The 24,598-nt window shown below is 42.7% G+C and overlaps 1 protein-coding gene across 1 annotated transcript in view; it reads left to right on the forward strand.

Moving 5' to 3' along the window:
* LOC121082203 (ankyrin repeat domain-containing protein 26-like) overlaps nucleotides 1–24,598 on the forward strand; it is a 42,957-nt gene that overhangs the window by 9,339 nt on the left and 9,020 nt on the right. Inside the window, 22 exon segments of the mRNA XM_040581551.1 lie at nucleotides 857–907; nucleotides 3,198–3,231; nucleotides 3,311–3,380; nucleotides 4,616–4,676; nucleotides 4,950–5,476; nucleotides 6,183–6,330; nucleotides 7,896–7,957; nucleotides 9,102–9,204; nucleotides 9,897–9,982; nucleotides 10,376–10,406; nucleotides 11,747–12,052; nucleotides 12,055–12,276; nucleotides 12,279–12,577; nucleotides 13,377–13,615; nucleotides 14,453–14,602; nucleotides 16,768–16,951; nucleotides 17,421–17,567; nucleotides 18,744–19,697; nucleotides 20,389–20,501; nucleotides 20,918–21,059; nucleotides 22,933–23,214; nucleotides 23,916–24,151. Of these exon segments, the coding sequence (XP_040437485.1) occupies nucleotides 857–907; nucleotides 3,198–3,231; nucleotides 3,311–3,380; nucleotides 4,616–4,676; nucleotides 4,950–5,476; nucleotides 6,183–6,330; nucleotides 7,896–7,957; nucleotides 9,102–9,204; nucleotides 9,897–9,982; nucleotides 10,376–10,406; nucleotides 11,747–12,052; nucleotides 12,055–12,276; nucleotides 12,279–12,577; nucleotides 13,377–13,615; nucleotides 14,453–14,602; nucleotides 16,768–16,951; nucleotides 17,421–17,567; nucleotides 18,744–19,697; nucleotides 20,389–20,501; nucleotides 20,918–21,059; nucleotides 22,933–23,214; nucleotides 23,916–24,151 (4,447 nt within the window).

Below are 24,598 nucleotides of genomic sequence, written 5' to 3' on the forward strand. Positions count from 1 at the left end.
TAGCTGCAATAACAGAACCACACCATTCATTGATATAAAAAATAAAATTTTACTAAGTAGGATGGGTAGAGCAGGCGGGTGGTGATATATATTCTAAAGCTTCTGTTCCACAACACATAGACACGCGTACACACACAAGCACACATGCATGACACTCACACCAGTCAGTGCACCCGTTCTGGTCCAGTTGTGGCCTGCCCTATAGCCCTGGGGGAACAGGGTATTCACTCTGACTGCTTGTCATGCCTGCGTTCTGGCTGGTGGCATAGCTTCTCTATGTGAACAGTTCAGCATGGTCAAATCAACATATGCAGGGCTTTTACCTTCCGACTGAGGTAGGAGGGGGCTGTGTTTGCATCCGGCACCATCTGACACAACTGGCTAGCGTATCTCCAAAGTTTGTTGGCACCTACAGATTTTTGGGATGCTTAGACGGAGGGATTTTAAGTGTGCCGTATGTATAAAACACTCTACAAATACGAAGGAATTGCATTGGCAGTCAGTGCTGGGCAAGGACTGTTCAAGCTGAGAGAAATTCAAAGTTGGCAGTACAGTAAACTGCCAAGAATCTGTTTCAGTGTTTCAAAATATTGGAATATAGGTATTTTACAATGGAGCAAGTAAATTAAGTTACAGTGTTTGACACTGTCCCTTAAGAGTAGAGTTCTGTAGGTTGTGATAGGTTTGGCTTCTACTTCTTGTAACTGTAGAGTAGGCTGATGGTCACAGTACATTCTCCCATTGCTACAGCTTTGTTAATGTACTGGTTAGGTTTTCCAAATTTCTGGGAATTCACATTTATTCTGGTGCCCTTGTTCGGTCTGTCCTTGACACGCCTTTCCCTAAACGGATATAGGAATGCCACAATCTCCTAGCCAGACATCAAGAACAGGAAAACCAAAGAAAGGTATTCTATACAGTAGCATTTCAACTGTGAAACATGTTGTGTGATGTACAAATACTAACACACCTGTGATGTTTATTATCTTGGAGGTCTCTATTCTGATGGTTTTGGTTTTATAAATCAGGTTTGAGAGCAGGCTTTGGGCGCTTTTTGTTTGCGTGTTTTGCACGGGTCCTTTATTACTGGATTGAGTGATTGCTTTGTGTCATTAGTGATAGTAAATAATATTTTTAAAAAAAATATGCTCTTCTGTTACTCCACAATGAAAATGGACTTCAATTAAAGTAGAAACAAGTGATTCCCTAGATACTACTTTTCTAGATACCATTTCTACAGTAGGGCATCAAGATCTGTCTGAAAACTGTCTCATAAACTTTCTCTCTTGCTTTTTAAAGGAGAATGGGAACTGGTTTTGATCATTGCTTAAAGTTACTATCCATGGAAAGCAAAAGTTCAGATAACTTACTCAACACGATATGCCCTTTGTTTTCTTTTCCTTTTAATGATTTTGTCTAAGACCTCGGTTTGGCTGTCATCATACAACTTTATGGAAGGCCACCAATCTCCTATTTATAAGCAACTTCATTTTGTGATGATAGTTAACGAGAACTAATTATCGAGGACTTGAGGAATGCTGAAATAGATACGATGTGGAGGCCCTATTTGGTTTTTTCCTTTCTGTCGTGGGAATTGAAGAGGCCTTTTATTTCATCTTAGTTGTTGGTAATTGAGAGGTTTTTGCACTCTTCAGGCTGGATTCCTAGAGTTCAGGTTTCTTTAGTACATCAGTGGTGTGCTAGAGTGCGCTGTCGTTGAGTTTGCAACATGTGCATCTGGGCCACGCTGCCATTCAGAGGGACCTTGACAAGCTGGGTAAATGGACTGTCAGGCCTGTCTTAACAGAATTCAACAAGGGCAGATGCCAAGTCCTGCACATGGAAAGGAACAACCGTTTGCTACAGCAGGTGCTGGAGCTGCCTGGCTGGAGAGCTGCTTTGCTGGGAATAGCCAGAGGGTCTTGGCAGAAAGTGAGCTGAGAATGAGCCAGCAGGGTGCCCTGCCGGCTGAGAAGGTTAACGGTGTCCTGGGCTGTATGAAGAGCAGCATAGCCAGGGGACTGAGGGAGGGGATTGTACGCTGCTACCTGGCAGTCCCTGGGTTGTGTCCAGCTCCCTGGGTATAATTTTGAGCCCCCAGTGCAAGAGAGAGTGGTCTTTCATCCGTGAGCGAGTTCAGTGGAGGGCCATCAAACTTTGCCAGGAGCAGGACTACTTGCCTTTTGGGGAGAGACTGGGGGAACTGGGCTTGTTCAGTGTAGAGAAGAGATGACTTTGAAGGGGACCCAGCAGCAGCTTCCAGTACGTGTAAGGAGAAGACAGAGACAGGTGCCTCCCAGTGGTGTGTCACATGAAGCAAAGGTACAAGAGGCATAAATGGAAACAAGAGAATTTCTAATGGAATGTGGGCAGCTTCACCATGGTGAGAACAGTAAAACAGAGAGGTTGTGCAGTCTCCCTCCTTGAATGGTTCAAGCTCAGAGTGGAAAAAGCCCTATGCAGCCTCATCTGACCTCAGAGCTGAGTCTGCTTTGAGGAGGCGGTTGGCTGAGAGACTTGCCGAGGTCCCTTGTGACCTGATTTGTCCTGTGATCCTGTGTGCAAGTTGCTGTCTTAACATGGATGAAAGCTTGGAGCGTAGTATAGAGTGCCCTGGTTACGCCTGTCTTGCCTGTTGAATACCCTTTTTGGTGCAGCGTAGAGAACTGCTGGGGATTCTTCTATGTGAGGATAAGCTTTAGATCTTGGTTATGCTTTTTGATGTTTTTTACCTTTTCAGGATAACCTGTAAGTGGGTAGAGCACCAGCTAGTATAGTATATAAACCAGTAAAATCTCTGTCAACAGTGTGTGCTTGTGTGTGCAGTATGAGTACTTCAGCAGTTCATTTATTTACTGTCTTGCTAAAGCACCAGTATTTTGTTAACTGTTTATTAACGTAGCATATTCATGCTATGCTGGGCTTTTTTTAGTTTAGAGATAGTTCTTAAACTTTTAGGTATAAAAGTTCAAAGGAGATATAACTCTAGTCTTTTTTGTTTTGTCAATTCAGTGTGACTTGAAAAAGCAGTTGTTTGGAAATGCATGCATTCATTCATGCTGTCTTACATTAAGTTGACTCCCCAAAATTTCATTCTGTTATGACATGTAGAGTTGTCCAGGTTAAATGTTTGTATGTGCTGGTTGATTTTTAGCATGCCAAATCTAATTTCAACATGTCAATTAATGTTTGAACAGCAACAGACGACTTGTCGCAAGGAGACTCAATCAGGTAAGACTTTAAACATACCCAGCACATACCTGAGGAATGATTGGAGAGACACAGTACTCATTTTGCTTTACTTTTTAAGAAGCTTGGAGAAAGAGGGGAGTGATGTCAGTTGGCATACTTCTGAGGAAGAACTCGATTTTTCTCCCAAGGTATGGTGTATTTACAGTAAATGTCCTATAAAAATAAGTGATCTGAAGGCAAGTTTTCTGGGGGATTGAAAGAAACTACAGTTCTAGCCAATATTGTTTTCTCCTTAGAAGCAGTCTCTGACCTGCCAGCCTTTCTTTTGCTGTGAGTTTTTCCTAAAAGACCTGTAGCCGTGGCAGAGCACGCAGTAGATTTGTGGTTTGAGGCAAAAGAGCCATAGGCGACGAGATAAACCACCACAGTTTTGTTTGTTCTTGGTCATTTGAGTCAGATTTTAAGTTTATAAGTTACTAATATAACCTGTTCTGTTCTTCCCCAAACACTGTTAATGTTTCCTGTAAATTTCGTGATAGAATCCTAACTGATAAAGGGCACTTTTTAATGAAGAGGTACTGAAATCCTTCATCACGTAGTTCTCCTTTCCTCCTCATCAGGTTACTCAAGAGTGCTCAGCGGATGAGTTACTCAAATGGGTCATCTTTTTTTCTTCTATTGAGGTGGCATTCTGTGCTTGCACGTAATCTCACACTGCATGTTTTCCTTCTTTTTTTGAATGCTTAGGCAGTATTCTTTTTGTCAGCTACAAGCTCTCAGGCCTGCTTTTTTTGCTAGTGTTCTGAAGAATTATTAACTTCTGCAGTGATGTCTGGAGCATCTGTTCTGTTGCTCTGGGATTCTGCAGCGATGAGGAACCGGTGTTCTAGTTCAACCTACTCTGTAATACTGGAGGTGCAAGCATGTTTAGTTTTAACATGATTTCATTTTCTTGCACTGATTTAAATATAAATTATGCATTTTTGGGCATGTTTTTGAAATGTAAGGATATTCTGGTAAGTGTACTTGCAGGGACTAATCAATGCATTAAACCTAGGGTTCTTAACAGTTACTTCCCTTGTGCACACTTGCAAGTAAGCATCCAGAAGCTGCGATCGTAAATATAACTGAATTTTAGGGAAGTACTACAAATATTAAACCCAGATTTTTAAAACTGCTATGCATGTAACCATAGTTGTGGAAACAATTTTCAGAAGGGTGCCTGCACGGTATTTTGGGGGTGAAATACTCACTGAATTGCGTATGTGAGGAGTGTTTTTGTAGTTAGAAGTATAGGATGGAGCCAACACCTGACCACTATCAAAAGGACAGCCTGATTACATTTAGTGTTCAAGGTTTGATGTGACCAAAGGATTTGTTGTTGTTGTTAGTGTTCTAAAAGAAAATAATCATTTATTTACAGAAGCTGCAGAAGCCAAATTTGACATTGTTAATGAATGTTTCCCAGCAGTTCAGGAAAAACAGTAAGCTATTTGGAACAGATTGCATAGTATACTAATGTTTAAAAAACTACTTAGCAAATCTACTTTTATATAATTCTTTTCCTATAGTAAATGAGAAAAGTAGCATTTTGAAAACACAGCACTTAGGCATTTCAGAAAACATAAGTCATGTTGTTAAAATGAAGGTATTATCCCCTCCTAAGCCTTTGTCCCTGGCCAAGTCCTTCCTCCATCCTGCCCATCCTTGACTTGGTTCCTTTTCCAGATGTTCCCAGATTACTCCATTAATCTGGTAACATGCCTGTTGCCATTTCCATAACTCCTTTTGTTGTTTTGACATAACTGCCATGTCTCCAAAGACGGTGAATAATGAAGTATCTTGCAAGTCGGTACCAAAGCAAACTGTCTTTCAAAATCTAAATAATTTGCAAGATAAACAAGAAAGTTGGAACAAGAAAAGCATGATTGGGGTGAAGTTTCACAGAAATGATGACTCCCTTTTTGCAGAATCTAAGATGACAAACTGGAAAAAAGAGACACCTCAGCTTCTCTCAGATAGTTGTGGTCTTAAGGAGAAAAAGTCAAGCTTCAGTAATGGCTTTGAAAGTGATAATAGTTCTTTGTCAGCAGGAAAAAACCCAAGGCTTGAAAGTCAAAGACCAAACTCTGTCTTTCTTGAACATGTGGATGATGAAGATACAGAAGAAGAGCAATGTGAAGTAGATAACAAAGTCTGTGAAGCACTGAAACAAGAAAGTGAACACTTGTGCTTGAATAGGCATGAAGAAAACGTAAGAGCAGCATTTCACTCGGGCACCAAAGTAAGTTATATAAGGATGATTCAATCACAAAGGTATTTTCTAAGGGTGATAAAGGTAAGAACCAAAAGGTAAACTGGATTTCTGTTAATATTTCATGTATATCCATCTTTTGATCATCCTTTTTTTATATTAGAAAATGCCTTTACTCCTAACCAAAGCAGTTTCTTAGGTATAAGAATAATATTGGGCAGTATTTTCAATATTTTTTTATTGGTTGCAGTGGTTTTGCAGGAAAACAAATAGGCAGTATAATTTTTCTGAAATAAATTCATTTTTTCTCAGTTGTATGTACAGTTTTTATCTGTAAAGATTTATTGCCATTTAGTAAAATACCTGGTGTGATGGCTGAAAGTGAGGAACCAAAAAGTTTGAGTAAGATTGAGAGCAGGAAGTTAGTGATTTTCCTGGAGCAAAGTAGAGGAAGAAGAGCGTGTTCCGGTACGATGTACTGAAATGAAAGCTAGAGTTAGGCTGACATGAAGAATTGCTTCTCCGGAGCTTTGCAGAGCCAGGGCTAATGACTTAGGGCTAATGTCATTGCTGTCTCCTCAGAGATTCCCATGGAAAAACTGAAGGCCTTGTAAAACAAAGCTCAACAAAGTTTCCCTGTTGTCTTACACAGGAAAAGCATTGTTAAAGTTGTCGATGGAAGGCTAAGAAGGTGCTTGTTTCTGCTATTTCCAGCTGTTTGGTCAATATCTTCTAGGAAAAATCACCTGAACGGGAAGAAGAGGAGAAGGAGCAGGAAAAGGAAAACACTGGTGAAGAGCTACGAACTGCAGTTGTTGAGGGTGTGAAAAACTCTCTTCATAATGATAGCCATCAAATCCACAGTGCTTCCAAAGACGACACTGGTAAGAGAAGTGAGTTAGTGAATACTGATCCCAGTTCTTCCTCTATAAATATTAATGCACAGTAAATGAACTGAAATGGTGATTGACTTCTGAAACAGTAAGTTTGAACCCTAGTGGGCATTGGCAAGGAGGAAAGTAGCTTTTGTTCCTTTTCATTCATTCCTGAAGAACAAATTGTGGCCTTGGATTCCAAACGATGCTACATGGAGCATGTGTCATTCTTGGTTTTGTTGCTGTGTTCTCCCTGAAGCGATCAGAACAAAACGCACAGTTGAAAAAGAGGAGGATTAGAGAGTCTTGGGTGTGACAGTAGTATTCCCCTTTCTGGCCCGTACTGTCAGACTGAAAAGTTGTGATTGCTCTTGGCTGAAGCCTGGGAAAGATTTGAGTCGATCTGAGAGAAAGCTGTTCTGTTCCAGTGCCTCACCTTGTCCAGTTTTAAAACGTAGAAAGTCTCTCCAGTGCCACGCTTGAGTGTGCTCGAAAGCATTGCCCCGTCAGTCAGGGCTGAGCACTCTGGTACTCACCTCAGGTCTTGGAGCAGGAGGAGAAGGCACACTTTCCACTGTCTGTCTCCAGAGAGTAGAGTGGTGTGGTAGATGTTACCAGAGCGTGTGTAGCCGCTGATCAAATGCTACAGAGCGGGCCTGGCAGAACCTGCTGTATTCCAGGTGTTGTGCCTATACATGCTCTTCTGCCTGTGCATTTTACCATAAGCCTGCATTTGGCACAGTGTGAGTAGTCCTAGCTGAGGCTGGAACCAGCAGTTCCCCTCTGCTAGGACGGGTGCCCTCACTGGTCTCTAGCTCCTTTCCCGTTTTTTGTGTGCATGTCTCCACAAGAGCGAATCCTGAATCAGTTTTACCTAATGGACTAGCTTAAAACAGAGAGAAATGAAGATAGTTTAATCTGGCCAGGAACCTACTGAGACTGAGCCTTGCGTGTGCCTAGTAGAGAAGAGATTCGGATGTTAGCCCCCTGAGATAGAGACAAGTTGTGTGTTTGGGGTGAGATTTTGGGCTGTGAGCCTCTCCTCTTTTTCAATGGCAATGCTTAGGTGTCTACCTTCTGGGAAGGTGCAGGGTAAAAACTGCTAGTCAAGGAAGGTCTTTTCTGGTAGTGCTACAAAAGGAGCATTGTTTCTTGGTGATTTTAGCGTGAAGATGTGTCGGGTGGTGTTTCTATGGTACTTCTTGTACAGTGGATGGTGGTAGTCAGTGGCAATTTCTGGAGCTGTGGACTGGAGAGCAGGTGACCTAAACTCTGTATGCCACAGGGCTGCAGCATGCTGGAGCCTCTTCCTGAGCGTGACACAAACCCGTGTTCAGTGCTGCTTGTAGCTGTGTCAGCTGTTGTGCATAGCCATCTTCTGCTGGAGAGGTGGCAATCCAAAGGAAGTACCATGATGTTGTGTGCTGGGTGTGAAGAAACCCTTGAATTCGACACTCACTCCTTAGTTTGTCCTCAGCAACAGAACCGCTGTGCATCTTTTGGGCGCAGGGGTGATGGGGAAAAGCAGAGTGAAATAGAAGGGCTCAGTGTCTCACCTCTTACTGCCTTTGTAGGTGCCCTGACTGCGGTGGGAGCAGAGGAAGAGGAAGATGCTGAATCTCCCTGGGATTCTGAGGTATTTCCCGTGAAGGACACCGGGGTTCCCAGTGGGGCGGGGGTGGGGAGCGAGATCCAGAAGCACTCGGAGCTTGGGCCCTGCCGCGGCTGAGGCTTATTTCCCCTTCTCCTGGTTCTGCTGTATGTTTGTAACTGGGGGCCCTTGAAATACTTGTGCTGTGTGCTAGCTGTTCAGCGAGGCTTGGGATGAAGGTAGGTCGAGCTAATGATTTGGGTCTCATGGCAGCTGGCCCTTGGAGTTGGGTTTCTGGTACAGTATTGCGGCAGTGAAGTTTCTTGCTGCTTAAAATAGTCTGAGCTCCTCACGGGGGCTGGCGGGATTGTTGCTTTTTCACCACACAACTCTATTCCGCTGACGTGTTCAGTGGTTGCCCTTAGGGTCTGCAGCCTAGATGATGAGCTGCTTTGGGAAAGAGCCTTTCTACCTTTTTGGCCCTTTTTGAGAGTCGCGTTCAACAGAAATACCACACGTGCTGGCTGTGTTTGCCCTTTTAGTTCTTCCTGTCTGTGGTAATGGGTTAGAAGAAAACGAGCAGAGTCTGTAGCTTACGCCCTCTGACTTTTCTTGTGAGGAAGAAGGAACTCTTTCCCCACCCGCTTCTTAAAAATACAAGGCTAAAATGCTGCTGGGTTGTTTTGGGGTTTTTTTTTTTTTGTAGCCTTGGTTTCTGTAAGCTTTGTCTTGCTTGTCTTTGTTCAGCCCAAAAAGTCTTTGTTCAACCCTTGCAACTGGGAGTAGCAATGTGTTCGCTCCCCACTGCAGGACGTGTGCCTGGGGAACGTCAGCACAAATTTGAGTATCGGGTACCAGTTCAGTCCGAAAGTTGGGTCCCCCCCAGACCTGCAGTTACGGGTTCGCAACCCACAGCTCGAGTTACCGTGTTAATTCTCCCTTGCGGCTGTGCAGTTTGCCAGCGTGACAGACTAGTTTAGATGAGTTGTGAGGTTTTTGCCTAAGATCTGAAAACACACAAGTCTGCTGTGATTTTCCAATATACTGTGTCTTGACGTGCCCTTTCCAAGGGGCTGATCAAAGGCTTTTGTGATTCCATGCTGTGCAAGTTGGCTTAGCAGGAACATTTTGCGTAGAAATGAGTTGAGAATTTGTACCGATGCTCACGCCCGTGTTTTATGCTCTACAGACGGATTCTGAAAGTCGGGAAGAAGGATCACCTGGTGTGTTGCTTCCAGCTGCAGACAGACACGGAGCACGCTCACGGATTGTTTCAGGGGAGCGCCACACCGGTAACTTCCTGGTGGACTAAATGTTTGTCTGTAAACACGTATAGGCTGAAGTGAGCTTTTATCGATGTCTGCCTTAGGAATGCACTTACGGTGTGGGTGCGCGCTATAGCAGTGAGGTGCTTAGTATTTGTTAATTAACACCAGCTGTCACGGCGCTTGCCGGCAAGTTGTAAAGGAAGTTACCTTGTTTGCGTTACGTGTGTCCTTTGGATGTGTTTGTATCTCTTTGGGTTCGGGTTCTTGTGGCATAGTGCTGAAAGTGTATGTGGTTTAGGGCTGACCTGTCTGAACACCTGGACATTCTTGGATGATAACGTAGCAGAAGAAAGCTATGATCTGGCCAAGCACTTTTCCCCCCTGTCTTAATTTTTGATACCTTACTGTTACGCTTTGCCTAGGAGCTAAAATGTGACTGAAAGTTCAGGGTTTGTTGTGAAGGGCTTCTGCCTGTAGTTTGTGACGCTGTCTCTTGAGCATCTGGAGTGTAGAATGGCAGGGAAGTTTTTGCTGTTGGCGTAGAACTCTCATCTGAAGGATTTCTCCTTTACTAAATGGTCAGTCCTGCATGTAGTATTTTTTTTATTTTGTGTTAAGATTTTTGTCACAAGTAGGATGATTCAAGATGCACTCTAGGTGTAAATAAGTAGTATTAAGTCATACTGTTTATAAAAATGTGTGGTTTTTCACTGCAGGTGAGAACTCGGGATCTACCTTTCATATGTCATCATCAGCTGAAAAAGAAGACATGAAGGATGGCATTGAATATTATGGTGTGCAGGTATGTAAACCCAAGTATTTTGGATTGCAGTCTGATTCAGTAGGCTGTATTATACACTAAGGTAAAGAAAACTTACCAGTCGGTGAATAATGCAGAAGGGACGTCCTGTAGGTGAAGGCTGTGTTTACAGTCTGAAGGAGAGTTGGATACAGTCTTCTTATGGTGGGGTAAAATCCCTGTCACTATGTCGGATGCTTGCTGTTACACTGATTTGTTGTCAGTTGGTTTGCTTAAATTTTGAGCGGTGTTTCTCCTCTTGTGCACTGCTGAGAAACAGTGCCACCAAATGTGGGTTTTATTGCCTGTGCAAAATGCACGTTCAAGTGAAGAGGGAGATTTGTCTATAATATGCTGATCTGTTTGATGAAACATGCCGGTCTTCCTCTTTGTAAGACAAAGGTCAAAGAGAACACCTTGAAATGTGGTGACCTTTCTGAGGCTTCCCCAGCCTCTGCAAAATACGCTCTTGTTTGGCCACGTGAAGTGTTTGAAAAGGGTTTTCTCGGAGGGTATCCTAGAGGGGAATAAGGCAGGCGTCCTGCTTGTGGCGGGCGTGCGGGGCAGGGCTGCACAGCGGGGTCTGGCGTCCTCTGGAACACCCGAAGGGACAGCGTAGCAAATGATTTCCACCCCAGAGCCGGGCATCACGAGAGAGGGACGTGCCTAATTCTAGCAGGCAAAGCGCAGGACTTAAGCCTGTTGCAAGGTGGTAGTAGTTGGCCAGTGAGCTTGGGAAGGGGGAGGGTGAGACAGGTGGTGTCTGGCTGAGGTGCTCCTTCCCTCTTGTGAGCGGAGGGGTCTTTGCCGCGGGAGAACAGGGCCTGGCTGACGAGAGGAGCGCGAGGAGCGTGACGGTCTCAGCCCGCTGGGACACCAAGGCTGCAGGCCCTGTTCAGGAGGCACCACGAGGGGAAGGGGCGTGTGGGCAGGACTGTGACACGGGGCAGAAGCAGTGGGAGCTGTTGAGAAACAGAGCGTGGGGACAGGGACTTGAGGGGGCTGGGTAGGGTTAAGGCATGGTGCGGTTTTCCTGCGAGCTTGGGTTCCTGATTCCTGGGATGAGGGCAGGAGCAGGCAGGTTTCCCTAATAAATCCTTTCCTTTGCACCTTGGAGTGGAATTTATTATTTCTGAAGCTTGGGTGAAGAAATCCTCCCTTAGCCAGTTCTCTGTGTGGTGAACGGTAAGAAGCTTGTCATGTTCATTCCCGTTGGGTTAGCTTAGGTGGCCGGGGACTGTACAATGCCAGACAGTGGAGCGCGATGGAGGGAGGAGGGTGGGTGAGAAAAATGTTGGCAGTTTTAATGAAAAACGGTATTAAAGCAATAAAACATGAAAAATAAACATGCTCTGTGACAAATGCTGGCAGTTACAGCAAGCGAGCAGGCTAAAAGGTAAAAGCAACCCTAATGCCTAGGCAAACCTAACCCAAGAAACTGCTGTCTCTGAGTCCTTCTCTTGTTAAGAAGATGGTGTGCAGTGAACCTTTCATTTAGTGTCCCTTGATTTTTGTAATGAAAATGGCTTTCAAAATGCCTTATTTCTATTACAGGATGAGTTTGCAACAGAAATCGCATAGATTAACTGTAGTAATTTTTCTTGATAATCTTTCTGTCTGTACCTGTTTACTTAAGGATAAATATATTTTAGAAACTATCAACTTGATAGAAAAAACAGCACATGAAAATCACACTAATAAGGCAGAAATTTTCACATCAGAAATTTCACAGCAGAAAATGAGGAATTGCACAGTGCTGACAAGCAGTTCTAAGTCCAAAACCTTGGCAAGAAAGAGATGCAAGAATGTGGGTTGAAAATGAGAAGAGGGAATTGAAAACAAGTTTTAAAAACGTTACAGCAGAACTAAAGCAGCTGCTTGGTGAAATTAATGAAAGTGGGAAAACTCCTTCCCTTGTGGAAGAAATGTCAGAAGATGGCTTCAGTGCTGAGCTGAAGAGTTCTCATGCTGTTTCATCTCATGCAACAGAATCAAGTAACAGCTTAGAAAGTAAAGGTGAATTTGGAGACATTAAACTTACGCTAGGTGGAAAAGTACCCAAAATGGAAACTGTAATCCGAGTCTTGGTGTCCTTCCTGATCAAGATAACTGAAATGCAAACATGGAAGATACCTGGAGTACAGATGAAGAAGATTGCACAAATAATATGGATGATACAAAGGTGCCTCTAGCAAATGGAAGTAGTAGAAACGTAGTGGGAGGTCCTGAATACTCCCCGAGATACAGCTTAAACCCCAGTCTTTTGGATGACATTTCTAATATTATTCCTACAATAAGACAGTTTCTCCACGTGGTGAAAATGCACTTTTTGTAACAAAGAGGGAACTTGGAAAAGACTCTGGATTTAGTGATGACTTTCCCAGGGACTGCTTTATCGACAAAATAGGAGAAGCAGAAATGGAAAGTCTTTTTGCAAATGCTCAGCAATCATACGTCATGCTGAAAAGGAATCTTGATGAAGAACTAAACCAAGATACGGGAAGATTTAAGGGTAGGGTAGGAATGCTGCAAATAGTATTCCTGGCTTTGGAGAAAGAGAAGGTACAGCTGCCAAAAGAGGTAGTTCACCTGCTACTCTTTATTCTTTAATCTCGCTCTGGATCAACGGTCCTGTTCACTTTAGCTATTCATCATTAAAGGAGGATGCTTCCTACAAATTGGGGTTTGTTCTAATGGAAATGTTACTTGTGAACAAAGAGAGCAGTGGAGAGTTGTCTTTTTCCCCATTTTTGGGAAACGGAATGCATTATTGCTCCAGTTTAACAGCAGGTGGCACTCGGTTCCAGTGCAAGTAGTTATCACTACATTGCCTTAAGAAGAAATCCATAGAACTCTATCGGTTCTGATTCTGAATCAAAGAATGAAAATAGCTTCTGAACAGGGTCTTGACTAATAATTCATGTGCTGTGATATCTGCGTGGTGTGTCTTCATTGCCTTTCACTAAAATTCCTCTTTCCTGTGAAACCATTTGTGTTTGTGGGTTTGGGATCTTTTTTTTTCTTTTCTCCCGTTGTTCAGGGAGCAGGAGCCCAGCACAGTTCCACTTGATATTCTTTTCTGGTGGTGTTACAACTGACATTGTGCAGTCCTCCTAACTCTTTGTCCATCAGTAATGCTTTCACTTCATTGTTGTTCTCATGTTTTAAGAGACACTATTGTTTTCTTTCTAAGGGCTGTCTTCTTATTATCTTTAATCATGAGTGAATTCAAAGCACTTTCAATGACACGATACGCTTTGTAGTGTAATTTTGTGAAAAGGCTTCTCTAATGTTATATTATTTCAGGGGTAAACCCTGAATTAATCAATCTTGGATGTGGTGTTTCTGTCTTTTAGAAATACTAAGAAATACATGAAGCTTAACTTTCTTTTTATAGGTTGAGAAGGAAAAAAGCAAACGAAGAATTTCAAAAGTGCAGGCGGTGGCAAAACAGGAATGTCTTGGTAAATTAAATATACCATCTGACAACATCACTAATCGGCAAATGAAACAAAAGATTACTGTAAGGAAGAATGACTGTTTGAAAATGGAGAATGAAAACACTATAGAAGAAAAAGACAAAAAGAATTTTTCATCTGGGGAGAGCTCAAAATTGATTAAAATGCCAATGAAAGGGTAAGCTAAGGAAATGATCTCTAATTCTTATTTGTAGTACTATGTAAGTGTCTTAGGTTTTCTAATACTGTGGTAGGTGAAGTAGTTTCCTCTGTGGTGAAAGCCATAGTGAGTAGTCCACTGCTTCTCAAAAAGTGAAGAAAATGTCTTTTTAGAAAACACAACGCTCACGATATTCAAATCTATTGCCTGCTCTAAAAAAAGAAAAGGAAATAAAAAATAAAACCCCCACCCAAATTCCTGTGATTTCCTTGTCAATACTGAGGCAAAATGCATCTTCAAAACCAGAACTGAAGACTGGAAAAAGCAGTTATTTTTGTAGGAAATGGCCACCTAGAAAAGAAAAGTAGGAACTTGGGGTTTGCTACTACTCCCTTTTCTAGGTGATTTTAGTGATCTCCGTGCAGTTGGTGTTTTCCTTTTCATTAAGTTAATATGCCCTTTGTCGGGAGAGGGGAAAAGATGATATTACCAAACGAATCTCAAAAGTCTAAAGAAGGCACACGTATTTTTATGTAAACCTAAAGCAGGCGTTTTTTCCTGTCTGTCCTTCAAAGGAATCTCTGCTCTAGATGCTTTCTGTAACATGGATGTTATAGGTATTCCAGCTTAACCTGGCTCTAGCTCAGATTCCACGTGTCCCCCTCACTCCTAGGGGCAGGTTTTTTAAGTACTTGGGTATCTTCCACGATCTTTGCAGTCAAGTCTGTGTTTTTATAGTAGATATTTTTTGTCTCAGTCTTTTCTGGACATCATCTTATGTCTGTTTCACAGAAATGGTTTTGTAAGCCTACTCACTTGGTGATTTATTTTTTTCCCCCTTTCTGTTTAATGCAGTAAAATTGCCCTGAATGCCAAAGTTGCAAAGAAAAGTAGAAGGCAGCCTTCAAAGCAGAAGGCTCATCAGCAGATGAGCTCTTCCAGTGGCAATCATGGTCAAGTACGGGATGATAGCACTTCCAGTGAAACATCTGAGGATGAAGGAAGGTATGCATAAAAGGAATGTTGAAAACAAAACTTACTTAATGATGTAAATTGACCTAAGAGCTAGAGGCAAGTTTGGGGTTTTGTTGTGTGTTGAGGCTTTTTGTAAACCTGATGCATATGAAGATTCTTGTTCTTTCTTGTGACCACACTACCTGGTGCACTTCCTGTTGACAAACACTTCACTTTTGTTTAGAGTGCTTTGAGCATGCTGGCCAAGTTAATGATAAGGTCACTGTGCACAAATTCTGATTAATTACATGAGTGTGTGCACAGGCATAGAAGTATTTCATGTGTTTAAAAAGGGCGAGGAGAGACTTACAGAAAAGCAACATCACTCTTTCACTGCAGGTATCTCAGGATTTTTTGCCCTGCTCCCCGCTCCACCTTTTCTCTTGCAGCTGTGTACCCTCCTGACTTCTCGCCCACCCTGAACTTACTTGTGTGGGTTGTGGCAAAGTGAGAAAGAGAGTTTGGGATTGCCCCTTTCCCCACACTCCTGAGCTAGACCCGGCGGTGTGAGGTTTCTCATCGCTGTTGACATCACGTCAGACAGGGGTGGCCAGCAGGCACCGTAGGCAGTTCAGCAAGGACAACTGCAGAGCCCTGGCCTGGGAGGGGAGATCTCCTTGTGGTGATCCCCGGTGGGATGGCGTGGCTGGGGAGCGGCCCAGGCAGAGAGCGAGCTCAGCAGGAGCCCCCGTGAGCTGGCAGCTGGGGCGGCCCGCAGCGGCCTGGGCTGTATGGAGGGCAGCAGTGCCAGGGCACTGGGGGCAGTGAGTGCCCACCCCGCCGCAGGGCTTGCTGAGCTGTGTCTCCAGCCCGGGGCCCGGTGTTTGGCCGCCCAGCCCAGGAGATCTTGCCCAGTCCGTGTGAGGTCGGCAGGGAGATGCCGGGCTGGCCCGGGGGCAGGAGCACCAGCCCTGTGAGGGGAGGCTGCGGGAGCTGGGCCTGGGGGAGTTGGGCCTCCCAGCGCGGGGGAGGGGGGTACGAGGAAGACGAGGCCGGTCCCAGCTTGGCCTGGGTTTGACTTCAGCAGGTGTTCAAAATCCTCAAACATCTGTCAAGTATAAAGAAGTAGTATTTTCATTCTAAGTGAATTCTCCAAGCAGCGTTAAATTTATACTTTCAAAAGTTACACTTTTTGCGAAATTACACTAGAAATTACATGTAAAGCTTTCTCCTTGCAATATACGCCATTCAAATACAAATGTTTCTGTCAGTCTTTCAAGTAATTTTAGTGGTGGTTGATTCTTGTCTTGCAGAATTTCTAAAGCAGGCTTTCAATTGGCAGTTCTTTCCTTACGTTGACACTTGATTTTTCTTTTTTCTTGTTCACTGTTGTGAATATATGGGAAAAAATAGTCAAAATAATGACCGAATACAAAGCTGCTTTCTTGTTTGGGTACCGTGGGCACACCATGGACCGTTTTTTACCATGTCAGTGCTCATTGCTGATTGTTTCAGTTGGTAAAGAAGCTGACCTTCCATAAGGCTTTCCTTGTAAGTCAGCTTCAAAATGAAATTGCTGTAGTTTCTCCCAGAGGTAGATCCACTGAGGTTTTAAACCTGTTTTTAATCGTATTCAGCTTAAACCCCATGCATTTCTGAATCTGGTTTTGAACACTGACATCCTTCTCGAGTAAACAGAAGCTGCTTGTTCTGTCTGTGGGCAGCCTTACAGAAGGCTTGCTGAAAAATTGTTGCCATAGATAAGTGGCGTGCTGATTCACCAGTATTACTTCTAGTCACTGAATCCGTAATATGTAGGCTCAGTATACTAAGAAAATGTATATTAACCATAGTAAAAGTTTATGATGCTTTGATCTGATGAGACAACAAACTCCTTTTTCAACATAATGGCTTTAATATGAAGAGGATTTATTTTTTTGTGATGGAAGTGTACACACTAGTGTGCATTTCCCTGTGTAACCTTACAAAAACCTGGTAAATCAATCAATGGTTTATTTCCGTATTTTGTACAACTGATACCGTGGACAATGGAATGAAGTTAGAATTCTTTAAAAAGTTGAAAAGTACAGTAAAAATATGGAATCTGGAAACGTTTAAGTTTTTTTATGGTTTGAGTTGTCTCTGCAAGTTCATCATGTGGAACATCTACTTTTGTATCAGTGCTTTTGTTTCTCAAATACTCTGTTAAATCCCAGGTGTTCTTTGAAACAAGAAGAAGCAAAGAGACTCAGAGTAGAAGTGCTCTGTGAGAAAATGAGAGAAAAACTGCAAAGGAAAGACGATCAATATTGTAAAGAAAGGGAGGAGAAACAGAAACTTGAGTTACACTCAAGGAATTTAGAAATGGAGATAAGAACACTGAGAAAGCTCTTGAAACAGGTATATTAAATAATGAATTAAACACTTCCTTTTCTGCTTCTTTTCACTTGTATTCCAGTATGCCTAGAGAAGGAGGTGCTTTGTTCATGGAAGAGGCATTGGATAACTATTGCCAAATTTTGAGGGCAGTAGAGAACAGTTGGTTCACAATTGGTCTGTTGTTGTTTTGTTTTGTTGGGTTTTTTTGGCTTTGCAGTTTATTAATCCTTTTTTTCTTTTTCAGAATTTTGGTTTCAGAATTTAGGTTTCATTTGTATTTCAGGCAAAGCCTGACTTTTTTCGAAATTACTACAAAACATCCTGTATTTCTTCTTCTTAAATTTTCAGAAGAAAATTAAAATTTATTCTTTATAGGTGGATTATCATAGCTGTGGGGAATCAAAAATCTTTTCAGGTATTCTGGGGAGAGTGGGAAGATGTATTGCTAGCTCTGATTTTTCTCGAGATGTAAGCAGTTGTATTACTGTAGGTTGAAGAGGAACATGATGAAACACAGACACAGTGCTCTCAGGAAAAGAGGGCCAGAGCCCTTCAAGAAGGAATTTTGAACAACCACCTTGGGAGACAAATGGAACTAGAAGAAGAGACAAGAAGATCTATAGGAAAAAATTCAGAGGTAAGCAGATATTTTTTTTCGAATAAGTCAGATTTCACCATATTTGTTTTAAAGTCATAATAAATCTTATATAACTTCCCGTGTTTCTTGATGGTTTATTTACTGTTTACCGGTGTAACTTAACTGTGTAAATACCTTTCCTGTTTTCTCTTATGTCTTTAAAAGTTCTGGAAAGCAGCATCACTCCTGTATGTACCTGAATTACTTGTGCAAGTCGGAAACTAATAGAACACACTATTTACCCCGTTTCTTAACCTATCTGTTATTTGTCATTTCACAGACATTTTATTATCACTTTTTAGGGTTTCTAGCAATGAGACACCTAGCTACCTATGTCAAGGTTGGCCAGGAAGAAAGTTGTTTGACAGTGTTTGTGTTTCCATTGCTTTTTTTTTTTTTTTTTTAGTTATTCCCTTATTGAACTTACTACACTTTCTTTTCCACCTCCACATACTGAAATTTTATGATCGAATATCAACAATGAATTCAACTCTCTGTAGGAGTTAGAGTAACTGGAGGAGAAAAAGCAACCATAAACACTGTATTCAAAAAGATCTTGAAAAGAGTTTACTGAATTTCCTAAGAATGTGCAGTGCTTGGAAGCCTTGTTTGTTCTTGGCTGTGCTGCCCAATAAATGTAGGATGAATGTGTTTAAGTCGAAAAAAGTTATACATACAATAAAGAGGAAATATACAGGACTATTGCATTCCGGGGGTGATTGAGTTTCATAGCTAACTTCCAGTAACACAAAAGGATAAGTGTTCAGAAGACATTTGAGAAGGAAAATACCCTTTCTAGCCTTGTTTTTACCAGATCTGTAGCACAAGTAATTCAACCTTAAAGGCAATATTATAAAGGCATGCACATACAAGAAAGCACTGTCATTTTAAAAGCTTTACACTTGAGATGTTTTAAATAATTTTATTATTTGGTTGTAGGTTTAAGGGGGTATTGTGTATTTGGGATGTTCATTTAGGTTTTAAGGATATGTTGCACTTCCGTTGTGTACATACATTGTACATGTGCGTGGGTTCACAGAGTAGCTTATTGCCTGAAACTTCATCTTTGAAGTCATGCTTCAGTATTAGAAATGTTAAAATGCAGTTTATTGCTGAAGTTTTTTTTTGTAGATTCATTTCCCAATTGGCTCTTTATTCATGTTCCCTGTCATTCAGGAATCCAACACTGAGAGAGAAAAGGATCTGTTGTACAAGAATCAGTTACTACAAGATGAGATTGCTGTGCTAAGGCTAGAAATCAATCAAGTAAGACTTAGGCACCAGGAGGAAGAAGGAAAATCTTTAGAGGAAAATAAGACCTTGAAAGAAAAAAATGAAGCTCTCAAAAAGGAACTTAAACTGAACAAGGAAGCATTAACACAAACGGTTCTTCAGTACAATGCACAGCTGGACTTACTAAAGACAGAATCTGCAGTGCTGACTTCCAAACTTGAGCAGACAAACGAAAGTAAAGACAGACTAGAGACAGAAATTGAATCATTTCGTTCCCGCCTGAATGCTGCTGTTCAAGAACTTGAACGTCATCGGTCATCAGAAAAGGATGCTGAACAAAGATTTCACAGAGAACGTGATGAATGGCATCGCTTGCAAGACAAGCTCCATCATGACCTTTCCAACACACAAGAAGCCAACAAGAGCTTGTCTCAGCAGCTGTGTAAAGCTGAAAGCAAAGCTAATAGGCTAGAAAATGAGCTTCACCAGTTGGAGCAAACCCTCAGAGAAAAAACTTTGCTTGTAGAAATGACACAAAAAGAATTAAGTCAAGCCCAGCGTCAGGCAAAGGAATGTGATCGTGCTCAACAACTTGAGAAAGATCCAGTAAGCGAACTTGTAATAAAACAGGAGTCCTTGCAGGAGCGATTGGCCCAGCTCCAGAGTGAAAACCTTTTACTGCGTCAGCAGCTGGAAGATACACAGAGCAAGAGGATCATGAAAGAAGAAGTAGTGAATGATGTACAGGACCGGTTTAATGATACTCTGAACAAACTCAGAGCTGATAGGGAAAAGCAAATTTGTCTCATAGAAGAGCAAAACAAGGATTTAAATGCCAAGTGTACTGATTTAAGGGAACAAGTCTTCGAATACGAGACTGACAAAGTAGAAAGAGAGGTAAAGGATATGCTTAGAAAGAACAATTTAAAGTTTGTCCGTTCTTGAAATAATTTTGTTTCTACAGTGTACCTGGTATGTTATGTGCATGGGACCAAAGAATACCGATTTGTTCTGGTTTGTTATGTTTCTCTCGGAATTGCGGAAGGTTTTGGCAAACGGGATGTTAGTCCTCAGATCTAAGCAGAGAGCAGAAAAAAGGTATCCAAGTCTAAGCTTTGATCAAGAAAGGTGATTCTTCTTACTTAGTTCATAAAATGTTGAAGAACTCCAAAAGATCAGATTCCTCTAGAAGCCCCTGCCTGCTGGTTGGTGGAAGATCCCATGAAAGCTTTAGATGGGTCAGTGTTGTCCCATGAAGTGCATACCTACGTAATCCCTACTGTGAGCAGAGGCACTGCCAAAAGTGTTCTCCAGCATCTTTTCCACCTTTTTGTCTAGAAGAGGATGGCCTTTGCTTCAGCGAGGGCATCTGTTTCTGTAGTTACGTATTGGTCTGTTTGATGTGAAACCTGAAGGGATGGAATATCCTCAGGAATTCTGTCCCGTGGCATTCTGTGGAACGTGGCTAACGGATAGAGACGTCCGGCAGCTTCTCTGTGGAGAGCGCTAGATGCACAGACTGTACGTAGGTATTTTTCCTGTGCTCTGTGTGTGTGATACATCTTTCTTTTCTTTTCTCTTTTGAAAGTGCGAGAGTGAAAGAAAGGAAGTGAAGAAGCTGGTAGAGTTGAAACACGCAGTTGAACTACGCCTGGACCAAGAAATGAAAAGAAACCTTGATCTGCAGAAAGACTGTAAGAGGTACGGCTTTTTAGCGTGGTGAAGAGGTATCCCTGCGTAGAAGTCATGTTTTATTGAACTGTAATGTAAAAAATAGGTGTACCTAACTGTGAGCAGATGCCAGCCTCGCGTTAGTTCTTGCAAGGTACTTCTGTACACCAGCCCCTAGTTTTCAATAGCTGCCAAAACAACTGCAGATGCAGGTTGCCCTGCAGTTCTCCGGGGAAAAAGGGAGTCTTTCATTCCTCTTTTCAGGTGAAATCTGGACTCTCCAAGCATATGTGGCACAGGAATACTGGTTTTTCCTGGTAATTCCTCGTGTGTCAAACATGTTAAAGATGAAGCAAGCCATGTCTGTGCTGTTTACATGAGAGTATGTGAAAAAGTCCAGTTTTGTTTCTTTGCTTCATTGTTTTTGTGACTAATTTGCTGTGCAGGTTGAAGAGGCTGCTGAGCAGAGCTATGAAGAAACTAAGGGTGTATGAGGAGAGAGGGGGACTGTCCCAGCTGAATTTGCAGGGAGAAATGAAGAACGGGTATTCTGAAATGGTCAATGAAGCTGACAGATTAAGAGCAAAGGTGAGCTTTGCTTTGTTTGGGTTATTTTGGTGGTGGTGGTTTTTCTTTTGGAACCTCTGTTCTTTCTTCGTACTTCTTTTCATGTTGTTGACTTTGACTTTTGTTTTCTTGGCTGTATTTCTGAAATTATTTGGCTGGTTTTTGATGTTCCTTCTATGGTCACAGTAGTAGGCGACTGTAATACTGATGTAGCTCTTAGGGGTAAAGATGGAAGTGTTACGTACACAGCAGTATCTGCGAGGGCACATCAGGGGTAGGCTGTCCTGCAGAGGAAGGGCAAAGCAAGAGCCACAGCAAGGCTGGCAGGGTCTGTGACCACACGGGCCAGGGATCAGCCCCACAGGCCCTCACCAAGAAGAGCAGAAGAGTTCTGGGGACAGTTCTGGGGACAGTAAGCAGAGTCCTCCAAGAGTGCAGATCACCAGGCCGGTCCATAGGGATGTGCAGGTCTGCAGTCCTACTGGGACGTCACGTCCATGGGTGAGGGCCAGGGCTGAGAGCAGTGAAGGCCCAGCACAGGCCTGGCTGCAGCTTGAGGCCGTGGCAGCATCGTCGGGCTCCGACGGATGCATTCCCTCTCGGAAGAGAGGGGAGTAACGCCACCGTCACTCGGAACAACTCTGTGCAGTTGGCCTTGCCCAAGGTCACCCCCTGAAGCCTGTCTCGGGCACGAGTTGAGCAGGAGGCAGTTGGGGGTTTGCTTTTCGGAATGGTGTCTTTGCTTCCCAGGGCACAATGCAGTGTGAGGTGATGCAGAAAAAATGAATGCAGTAACTTATTGCTTACTAGTAGCTAACTCAGTCCGTCTTTCCTGGTCTTGGAGACCCAGAAACGCTTTTGAGGTTGCTCTGGCTGTTTGGTAGCATGGAACCTTTTATCTGCTTCTCCGCTCATTTGTTGCTAAAGTAGCTGTGTTTCAAAGTTAGGCTCCTTTTTAGAAGATATTATTGTAGAATGAGTCAACTGCCTTGAGAGTGGCTCATTTTTAGTTGACAGGTTAGCAGCATATTTGTGTTCCTGTTGGAAGAGCTATTTTGAATGACAGGGAATGGAATTATGTTTCGGCAATTTTAAATAAGTGTAAAGTTTCTACTTATTTTAGAGACTCTTTCAAGTGTTGACTCTGCTGGTTTCCCCCACTTTTTTAAAACCAAAAGATGATGGGATATCATGTTTTATGGTTAATAGGTATAGACAATGGATGTTTCTGGAGGGGGAAAGAAGGGGATAGAAGCTGTAGTTGACCATTGGGACCTATGGGAAGTCTGATATTTCCTGGAAATCTTTTGAAAACAAACCGTAGCTTTGACCTAAAGAGACTGTCTTCTGCCACCAGTGCTGCAAAAGCGGTGTTCTGAACCACTACTTCCAGATCTATTAGCGTAATGGAAGGAAAGGGTATCCGTTTCTTGTCTTGTCAGTTCTGTGACGAAGCTTTGACCGTGTGACAGCATGTGACAGTTCCTCTGAAGCATGATACATGGGGTTTTTTTCTGATGAAACCAGAATGTGGCTGTGATGTAACTGGGTATGAGTGTGTTTGATTTCCTATGATCGTATGAACATCTCGCAGAAGAATAGCCCTAGTGCTTTTCAGCCTAGCCCTGCGGGTGTAATGCGGCTGGTTTGGTACCTCTTGGTCTGTGACCCACTGCAGAACTGAGGAAGGATGGGAACCTGAGGAATGCTGTCAGAAATGATGTGAAAGCTGTTCTTGTTTTAAAAGAAGAGCCTGGTTTCGCTTTTGTTTTAACACTGAATCAGCAGATGGTAAATACAGGGTTGATGGCCAACTCCTTTACCAATTTTCACAGATTTGACTAATTTTAGATCCCTCTGAGTTCCCTGTTTTTTTCCCCTTTCCTGTCTACAGGTTGATGAACTTTCCCAGCAGCTGGAGATAGAGTCTAAAAAAGGCATGCAGCTAGAAGCACAAAATCATGATTTGCGAGAGGAGTTGTCCACCATGCGTGGGAGCCATGAAAAACTGGAAAAGAGCAAAAGCCAGCTGAAAGAAGAGGTGGCTAATCTCAAACACCATATGGAGACTAACACGGTGGATCGCAGCCAAATAGAACAATACAAAAGAGAGGTGGAAGAACGAGCTGCACAAGAAATAAGGCAAAACCTGCAAGAAGTCAATCTGATTTTGCAGGTAAGTTAATTTCTTATGTGTGTCTGTTATAGACTTCTGTTTTGGTTGTCATTTTTAGGGGCGGGGGGTGGTGCCTGATTCCGTGTGTTACGCTGTACTTCTGTTTTTCCTGAAGGGCAGTGGGAGAAGGGAATATGGTTGGGCAAGATGCTTTCATGTGCGTGCAGTGTGCCTGCAGGCCCTGAATCAAAAACTTGCCCAAGGTAGGTTTTCATTTTGCAGTTCTTGGAGGGGTATCACTGTCCACTTGGTCTTGTTCTCATTGTTTAGGTCTTGTTGTCATTGTTTATCCTTGAATGGGTATTGCAACTTAGAGTTGTCACAGCCAGGCATACACATCTTCCTTAGTCATTGCACAAGGGGCAACGCTCAGAAAAGAAGTCACCAAAGCTGCAGGGTGGGGGCTGGGGGTGCAGCATCTCCATGGTTTCTTTGAGGAATGCTATGCCCTGTCCTACAGAGATAGTGTTCTTCCATCAGTAGCTTTGATGAGTAATAGTGCTAAGATGGGGGTTCTTTCTGAATGAAAAGAATCATTTGGTGTGGTAGTTCCAGGGTTCTGCCCTGGTCGCTGATGGCAGTGAGGAGGCACAGTTGCCTCGCTGAATAGAGCTGGGCCCTTGAAATTGGGTACACGCAATTGACTGGCGAGGAGAGTTCTCTTTTTCTTTGCGGTGGTTGAAAGTGTGTATCTACTTCAGATGCAGGCAGCCTCCCAGGACAGATTAGAACAAATCAGAGCCAGTCGTCATGCTTTGCTGACAAACCAGCTAGAACACAGAATTGGAGACCTCGAACGTGAATTGGACAGGATAAAAAATACCCAACAAGACAGTATTTTCCAAAAAGAATCCGCACAGGCAGAAGCGGAAAAGTACAAAGACCTGTATCTGGAGGAAGTTAAAAATGGAAGATGCCTAGCAAAAAAACTGGAAAGGTAAGTCCCTGCTCTTTTGGGGTGATAATAAGATACTACTTTTTCCTCAAGCAGTTTTCTTCGTTAAATACCTTTTCTACGTCTGGTCAGCATTATGCATAAGATAGCATATTTGTGATGAAAGTACCTTAAGGCTCCCCCTGTTCATTGGAACTATCTTCATTTCTCTTCAGTGTTCCAGCAGTAACACCACCGATCATGGGCGTTAATAGGATATTTTTGAAGTTGAGTTTGTTTTAACAGGCAGCCTTTTTGCCAGTCTCTAATCTCCTCTTCTTACTCTAAGTATGGCAGAAAAGATAATGTCATGTCCTTTGCTGCTTGAATAAGGATAGGCCCTTCAGAGAACGGCATTTGATGCTATGAAGAAGAACAACAAAAATCTTTTGGCTTCCATTTTAGCCGCATGTCATAGGTTTCAGCTTTCTTTGGGAAAGGAAGGGTAGC

Source organism: Falco naumanni, unplaced genomic scaffold, assembly GCF_017639655.2.
Source record: "Falco naumanni isolate bFalNau1 unplaced genomic scaffold, bFalNau1.pat scaffold_42_arrow_pat_ctg1, whole genome shotgun sequence".
NCBI lineage: Eukaryota > Metazoa > Chordata > Aves > Falconiformes > Falconidae > Falco > Falco naumanni.